The sequence below is a fragment of the Lontra canadensis genome, unplaced genomic scaffold (assembly GCF_010015895.1).
Source record: "Lontra canadensis isolate GAN:19392208 unplaced genomic scaffold, GSC_riverotter_1.0 scaffold106, whole genome shotgun sequence".
Taxonomy (NCBI): Eukaryota; Metazoa; Chordata; class Mammalia; order Carnivora; family Mustelidae; genus Lontra; species Lontra canadensis.
Genome location: NW_022631100.1, coordinates 455204 through 463810, shown reverse-complemented (window position 1 = coordinate 463810; position 8607 = coordinate 455204). Strand labels below are relative to the sequence as shown.

The window sequence follows — 8607 nt, the reverse complement described above, 5'->3', positions numbered from 1 at the left end:
TCGTGCTCCTTCCTCAGCCAGGAGCTGGCTTCTCCCTCTCCCACACCCCTACTTGTGCTCCTTCTCTCCTGGTCTCTTTGTCAAATAAATAAAATCTTAAAAAGAAAAATGGGCCTGATGTGTGCTCCCGAGGTTACTGAAGAGCTAATATTTTCTATTTAAATCGAAACTTTGATCACAAGTCATTTTCTTAAAACTCCCAAATTTTTATCCCCAGCCCTCTCAGCTCCCCGCATGAATCAATGAACTTGTTCATGAGAGGAACGTGCAGCTATTTTATATACTTTTTCAAATCAGTGTTCAGTTATAATCAGATTATAGAGGGCATCCATTGCCCCCGTCTCCCTCACCCCTGTGCGGGTCCCTGGCGCCAGGCTCTCAGCAGCCCGGTGTCCCAGCCCCGCGCTGGGTCTCTCGCGCCCTCCGGTCCAGGAAGCTGCTGGCCAGTGCGCGGGCGTGGTCTCTTCTGGAGGCCCTGGAGATCTTCTGGAACTCCTCGAAGGTGGCGTCTTTTTCCCGGGAGATCTGCTCCATCCTCTGCTCCTTTTTCCGGATGGCCTCCTTGATGCCGGCGATGTGGCACTTCTCCTCCTTCTCGGCTTTCAGCTTCTGGATGTGATGGTTCTTCTCTCGCAGGACGCTGAGCTCGTGGATGTGCTGCACCTTGTCCCTGATGTCCCTCTGGACGTTGCTCCTGGCCTGCTGCCCCTTCTGCTCGGCCAGCTCAGCCAGCAGCCGCTTGTGCGCGCGCGTCTGCTCCTCCACGGCCTGTGCGCGCCGCCGCACCTGCTGCAGCCGCTCCTCCGGCTTCTGCGCCCTGTCCCTCAGCTCCCGCGGGCGCTCGTGCAGCAGGCCCTGAGGGATCTCGTGGGGCCGCTGGGAGCTCTGCTCCAGGGACAGCTTCTTCAGGAGCTCCTCAGCCTTGGCCTGGCAGTCCAGCAGGACCTTCCGGGCCTGGTAGTTGACGAGGGAACTGAGGTTGGTCTCCTGGACCTTTTTCTGGGGCTCCACGGTGGGCAGGCTCTTCCAGTGAGAGCCCTGCTCCAGCTTCTCCTGCGGCTGCGGGCAGTCCTGCTCTCGCAGGCCCTGCACCATCCTCTCCGGCTCCTGCAAGAGCAGCTCTCGGGTCCTCCTCCGGGGCGCAGGCTCTGGCTCGGCCACCGCCCGGGCTCGCTCCGGTTTCTCCCGCAGCGCCCTGCACGCATGCTCGGCAGACCGGGGAGCGCTTCTGGCTTTGCCGTCCCGCCGTCGGACACGCTGCTCCTTTTGCCGCCACTGCTCCTGGCTCTCCTGCAGAAGCAGCTTGCGCTCCCTCTCCAAGGTTATCTGCACCTTCTGGTCTGAGCGCTTCAGCTCCTCCCAGGCCACCGCCGCCTGCTGCTGCAGCTCCCGCATCCTCTGCGCCTTCTGGAGCCGGGTCAGCACTAGGGCCACGATCTTCTGGTCCCTGGAGGACATGACCGCCTCCTCCAGCTTGCTCTTGAGCATCTGGGCGTGCGGGCTCTGAATCTCTTTGCTGGACACTGAAGGCTGGGAGAGTTGGCTGGCTAACGACTCCAGCAGATCACTGCTGTCCCTCTTATGGGCGCACACGCATGCTGACTGCGCCCTGAATTCTTGAGATGGCACGGAAGACTTCTCTGAGGGAGCCGAGGACAGGGACCAGTGACCTGGACCTCTGCACAGCGGCACCGCCCACTGGTCTCCACTCTGTGCCTTCTCCACCCCGAAGATCCCGCTCATGGGGGTGTATGCTCTCTCGGGGTAAGGCGAGGGTGAGTCTCCCTGGGCCGGAGGGCTGTGTTGGTGGGGCTGCCGCCGCCAGGCTGGACTGTGCACGCCGCCTCCGGGCTGAGGCTTGGGCCCTGGCTCGCCCCAGGCGTCCTCTAGGTGCCGGCCTCGGGGCTTGGGCCTCCTGGCGCGGTCTGGGGGCTTCGTGGCCACGTCGGTCAGGCTGCGGCTTTCCCTTGGTGAGTGGGAGCACCTGCGCCGGCGAGGCCCCGCGATGGGCGCGCAGCGCCGGTAGGGCCAGGGCGCCGCGACCTCGTTCACCTCGCCAGGGGTCGTGGCCCCCGAGCCCAAGCACGGCTCAGTCCCAGCTCCGGGCCCACGCAGCCGCGCAGCCGACGTGCGCTTCCCGCCGGTGGCCAGGACGCAGCGCGGGGAGAAGCGGCCCAAGCCCTCCATGCTCGTGCCCAGCGTGTGAGCGAGGGTCCCGGGCTCTGCGGTGCTGGGACCTCCCCCCACCCCCGCCCCCCGCCCCCCGCCCCCGCCCCCCGCCCTCCGACCCCCGACCCCCGGGTCCGCGCCTGTGACGCTCTGCCCACTTCACAATGCTGCTCTACCACTGGCCTTCCAGGCACCTGCGTGGCCAGGGGGAGGGGACTGCAGGAATCAGGGGCGCAAAAGCTGAGGGGGCACTAGGAGCCCCCGGTATTTCAGGCAGGAACTGACCACGCATTTGTATACCTTCAAGTAGCAGGATTTTAAAGCAACTCTAGTGAAGGGGTCATTCCAGAACGGAACTCGGGGGATGGTCGTGGTGCCCTGTATGCAAAGTGAGCGGAGGCTGGAGTACATTCACACACTTCCCCACCTTTTTGCCGGTTTAAGTTAGCAAGCCCCAGTATGTTTTATTTACTTTTTTTTTTTTTAAACTGTAGAACAGGAAAAAGACTAGTCTATTTTTCCCCTAGTGTAGCAATTACTGCCTTTGTCAAAATATGAGTGTTGTGTGCACTCTTCTGAAATAGCATCAGCAAATTACTGCTGAACCCACATCCATTGTTTTTAGTCCCTTTTCTCCAGTTTTGCGAGATTATTTTTCCTTGTTGTTTTAAAAAATTTTTTATTTTACTTTTTCAGTGTTCCAAGATTCATTGTTTATGCACCATACACGGTGCTCCATGCAATACCTGCCCTCCATTACACCCACCACCAGGCTCACCCAACCTCCCACCCCCCACCCCTCCAAAACCCTCAGATTGTTTTTCAGAGTCCACAGTCTCTCTCATGGTTCATCTCCTGCTTTGATTTACCCCAACTCCTTTCTCCTCTCCATCTCCCCATGTCCTCCGTGTTATTCCTTATGCTCCACAAGTAAGTGAAACCATATAATTGACTAATTTACTCATCATAATCTCCTCCATTCCTGTCCATGTTGATACAAAAGTTAGGTATTCATCCTTTCTGATGGAGGCATAATACTCCATAGTATATATGGACCGTATCTTCTTTATCCATTCATCCGTTGAAGGGCATCTTGGATCTTTCCACAGTTTGGCGATTGTGGCCATTGCTACTGTAAGGGCCTGGTTGGCCAGAGGGAGTCATTTTGTGTTTATGTAGTCAACTTAGATTGACCCTATGTAGTAAACTTAGCTTGACCCTGCCCCTCCCAGAGGAACTTACTTACAAAGCCTAGATACAAGGGTGGGTCAGGCCAGGTGAAGACATCCAATCAGTTGGGTGCGCATATATCTACTAGGGTAAATTGAAATTCAATTGGCCACCCGTGTGTTACCTAGCAGTTTGTTTTTTTTTCTGTGTGTGGCAGACTTAGCATGACTGTGCAGTGTTCTCTGCGTATTGCAATCTCATTGGCCACCTGTGTATAGCTCAGCTAAACTACCTCTATAAAAGTTAGTCTGTGAGGCTGGGAGGGGTCACCTCTTTGCAAGAGACGGCCCTGACCGGTCAGTTTGATTCTCGATGCTTGGTGCGAAATAAAGCTTTGCTTGACCTTCGCTTTGTATCAGTCTCGCTCCTTTGATTACGGTTTGATTACGGACCCTAACATTGGAGGGGGCACCTGGATTCAAACAACGAGAACTGAGCCAGCATTGGAATTTTGGGGAAAAGCCTCCGGAGGTAAGATCACGGGATCCTATCTGTTTGTCTGGTTGGAGCTCCAGGGTATGGCCCACAGGGGAGAAGCTGGACGCAGCCATGATCCCCAGGGCTGGAGTGGATGCAGGGACGCCCCATCCCTCTGCTGGTAGGTCGACGGGGAGTTTGAGTCCCCCTGGGTGGTTGGGGGGTTTGAGTCCCCCTAGGCGGTCGCCAGGGGGTTCGAGTCCCCCTGGGCAGTCGGGGGGTTCGAGTCCCCCTAGACGGTTGGGGGATTCGAGTCCCCCTGGGCGGTTGGGGGGTTCGAGTCCCCCCAGGCGGTCGGGGGATAAAGAAAGCCCCCACCAGTGGCAGGTTCTGGGTAAGAATTGTTGGGCCTGCGGTTGTCTTTGCCTGGTCCTTTTGTTGTCTGTTGTGTTGTTTGTTATGATTGAAGGAATGGGGCAAAGCAGAGAGTAAGGGGACTCTGACTTTCATCTCTCTGTTTTTCATAATAGATGTGAGGTTTCTTGCTCACTCATTTCGTGTGTTAAGGACTATGAATGGAGCCAACTGGGGTTAGTCTAATGCCGGGTTAAGGTGCCCAATGCTGATGCTCATTGGAGCCGGGCGTGGAATAGGAGTGCCTAGTGGGCCACTTTTGGTAAACAGAACTGGCACTGCGGGATGAACCGACCTCGAGACAGAGACTTTAAGGAATATTCCCAAGCAGCTGCCGAAACTCCCTTTGTTTCAGGGAATTTCTTGCTTTCTCTGGCCCGACGTGGACTGCCTAGCCCCTCCCCCTTGCTGGCGGGAGAGCATGGCATCTGAAGTGGAGATGGTTATTTGTCTGTCTCAAGGTTTTAATGGGTAATTGTTAAAGTGGCTTCCAAAGTCTTTGGCAGCCTGAAACTGTGAAGGGTTGCTTGAATGACAAATGGAATTAAATTTGTTGGACATCTAGGTCTTAGCCAAATGGGATAAAATGCTAGAGCGCTGGCTGCTGGAACTGGATTTGTGCTTTTGAAATCTGCTGGTGAACACGTTCTGTGCTTAACTGATTCATAAATTTGCCTTCTAAGAATTCTCTTGTAAAATGACTTCCGCCTTAAGGGAAATTCATATGGAAAGACTTTCAGGACAAATACAGGTCTTTGATATGTTGAAATCCTGGAACTGAAATGGGTAAGAATTTACAGAAGTAAAAGCTGCATTTGGACTAAACCAGAATTATTAACATGGGACTAGGTGAACTGAAAGATTGTAATGTTGTATCTCTTGATGTTTTGTCTTATGTTTGCTCTTCCAGACTAGGGAAACTTTTTCTTAAGTTATCTGTAACTTACAGAGAAAAAATGTAGTCATTTGTAGACAAATCAAGGTATTCCATCTCTTTCTATCTGAACCCTCTGAAACCAAAAGGTCTCAGCAAGTATTCTTTCTTCCATGGCAATCAGTCATTTGCATAAGTTCAATAAGAATCTGTTCTCCTTGTAACAGGACACCATTGGAAACACTGGTTATTTTACCATGGCTTTGACTGGAATGTCATATTTGAAAAGACTCAGATATGACTAGACAGCTTAAAGGAACTAAGGTTGACTTTATAAAACCTGGAACTGAAAAGCCCTTTGGAACTGTTGGCCTGATACCTTGCTTACAGAGTTCCCAGCAGCCTCACCAGATGAGTAAAGGATGTTACTTCCTGGTAGGTGCCGGAACCTCAGGATTCTTTGGGGCCTCAGGAAGAGGAATTCGCCCAAGTCGACAGGTATTGTAGGCATGTCTGATAGCAAGTGTGTAGCTTGGCTTCTGGCCTGGAGAGGCTATTATAAGTTCAACCTAGAGATTCCTTATGAGAAGTTCCAGCAAAGCAGATTCTAAAAGATTTATATGATCCCTCACTGTTCTTGCTGAGCTTATGTAAATAATTAGGCCAAACTTGTTAAAACTGGACTTGTTTTTCAAATAAATTAGTCCTGATTTGGCTATCTCTGAAAACGAGGGTTATTTTAGAGAGAAAAATTATGTTTTAATAACACACCTTTATGCATGTTAAATTCTAGATTTGATTGTCTTTAAATGTTTGTTTACTTAAGCTAGACAATGAGGTAAACTTCAGGGAAGTTGCACGATAGCTCATTTAGACGATCTTGCTTTGCCAGTCAGTCAGCCCCAGATATAGGAAACTTCAGAAAATCGAAGGATTTGAAGGGAGGAATCTGACTGAGTTAGTGGGAATAGCAGAAAAGGTGTTTAACAACAGGGATGCACAAGAGGATGAAAAACAGACAAAAAAACTGGTTAAGGTTTTGGCATTACATGAGGCGGGGAGGAGACAGGTAGGGGATAGTAAATGGAAGGAAAAGCCCAAGCAGAGAGAATTCAGGCAGGAAGACTTAGATTCAGATCACTGCATTTACTGTAAGGAAAAAGGACATTGGGCCAGGGAGTGCCCCAAAAGGAAGACAGCAATGCTTGCCACCAGACACTGAAGGGGCCATGGTTCGGAGCCCCTCCCCGAACCTCGGGTAAAAATTGAAGTGGAGGGGAAATCAGTTGATTTTTTGGTGGACACGGGAGCCCAATTTTCATCATTACTTAAACCTATGGGAAAACTATCTGGAGAGGAAGTTTGGGTACAAGGAGCAAATGGCACAGAGAGACATAAATGGACAACAGAAAGGACTTTAAATTTGGCCTTGGGAGTAGTTAAACATCGATTTTTGGTCCTCCCTAATGCCCCATATAACTTGATGGGAAGAGATCTCCTCCACAGGTTAAGAGCTGGCATTCAGTTCTCGGAAGGAGACATGACTGTAACCTTGAGACTGTACAAGTGCTTATGGCAGCAGTAGATGAAAACCTCCTTTACGGGCCAGTCTCAAAACCAGAGGAGACAAAGGGGGGGGGAGCCTTCTCCAAATCCTACAGGATGAGTTTCCCCAGGTCTGGGCAGAAGGGAAGCCCCCTGGCTTGGCCAAAGAACAACCTCCAATGGTGGTACAATTAAAGGCGACAGCTACGGCTGTTCGCGTTCGGCAGTACCCCCTTCCCCGGGAAGCAAAGGAAGGGATCAGAAAACATATTAACCGCCTCCAAGGAGACAGGATCCTAGTTCCTTGCAGATCTCCATGGAACACACCTTTGCTGCCCATCAAAAAGGCCAAGACTGGGGAGTACCAACTCACCCAGGACTTGCGGGAAGTTAATAAATGGGTTGAAGATATCCACCTGATGGTGCCTAACCCCTATACCCTACTCTCCCTCCTGGGCCTCAGAAGAACTGTGTATACCGTCTTAGATCTCAAGGATGCATTTTTTTCTGCATGTCTTTAGCAAAGGAATTCTCAGCACCTTTTTTGCTTTTGAGTGGTCCGACCCACAGGAAGGATTCCAAGGCCAGCTCACCTGGACAAGACTTCCCCAAGAGTTCAAGAATTCGCCCACTATCTTTGATGAGGCCCTACATGAGGATTTCCTTGAGTACAGAACCTCCAACCCAGGAGTCACTCTGTTACAGTATGTTGATGACTTGCTAGTAGCCGCTGAGGACTATAAGTCATGTTTGCGGGGGACGAGAGCTCTCTTACAGACACTGCAGGAAAAAGGGTATCGGGTGTCAGCGAAGAAAGCACAGCTCTGTCAGAGCCATGCCACTTATCTAGGCTTTGATCTCCACGAGGGAGTGTGTTCATTTCTGAGTCCAGGAAACAGGTGATCACCCGATACCCCTGCCCCACCACGTCCCGACAAGTGAGGGAGTTTCTTGGGACGGTGGGCTACTGTAGGCTGTGGATACCGCGGTTTGCGGAGATTGCCCGACCTCTCTACAAACTGGCAAAAGGGGGGCTCACTATGATAGAGTGGACAGTTGAGGCAGAAGGAGCATTTCGGGAATTACAAACAGCCTTACTGAGTGCCCCAGCGTTGGCCATCCCAGATGTTACCAAGCCCTTCCACTTGTATGTGGATGAAAAAGCAGGGGTGGCCAAAGGAGTTTTAACTCAGACTCTGGGGCCTTGGCAAAGGCCAGTAGCCTATCTTAGCAAGAAACCAGATCCAGTAGCGGCTGGGTTCCCCCCTTGCCTCCACATAATTGCTGCAATGGCCCTCCTGGTCAAGGATGCAAGTAAATTGACTTTGGGTCAAAAAATCTCATCTTGACCACCACCCATGCTATCGAGGGCCTTCTTCAGACTCCACCTGACTGATGGATGATGAACACCCAAGTGACAGGATATCAGGCCCTCCTCCTCAACGAACCAAGAGTGACCTTCCAGCCCCCAGTGGTGCTAAATCCAGCCACACTGCTGCCAGAGGAGCTAGCTGACCATTAACCCAAGTCACAGGAATAAGGCCGGATCTCAGAGACATTCCCCTCCCGGATGCCGAGATGACTGTTCACAGATGGGAGTAGCTACGTGGTCAATGGAAAGAGGTATGCGGGGGCTGCGGTGGTTTCTCCTGAGCAGGAACTCTGGACAGCAACCCTGCCACATGGAACTTCGGCACAAAAAGCGGAACTGATTGCACTCAGTAAGGCATTGCAGACGGCCAAAGGTAAAACTGCCAACATCTATACAGACAGCAGGTATGCCTTTGCTATTCTACATATACATGGGGCTATTTATAAAGAAAGGGGCCTATTAACAGCAAAAGGAAAAGGAATTAAAACAGAGGAGAAATATTGGCTCTCCTCCAGGCTATTTGGGACCCAAAAGAGGTGGCTGTTATGCATTGCATGGGACACCTAAAGGGGACTGATCTGATTTC

The 8607-nt window shown here is 51.7% G+C and overlaps 1 protein-coding gene across 1 annotated transcript; it reads right to left on the bottom strand.

Annotated features, from left to right (window-relative positions):
- Positions 1 to 261: 261 nt before the first annotated feature.
- Positions 262 to 2188, bottom strand: CCDC185 (coiled-coil domain containing 185). Its single transcript, XM_032838781.1, has one exon. It carries the CDS (start codon positions 2185 to 2187, stop codon positions 379 to 381), a length of 1809 nt encoding a protein of 602 aa, XP_032694672.1. The 5' UTR covers position 2188; the 3' UTR covers positions 262 to 378.
- Positions 2189 to 8607: the final 6419 nt, after the last annotated feature.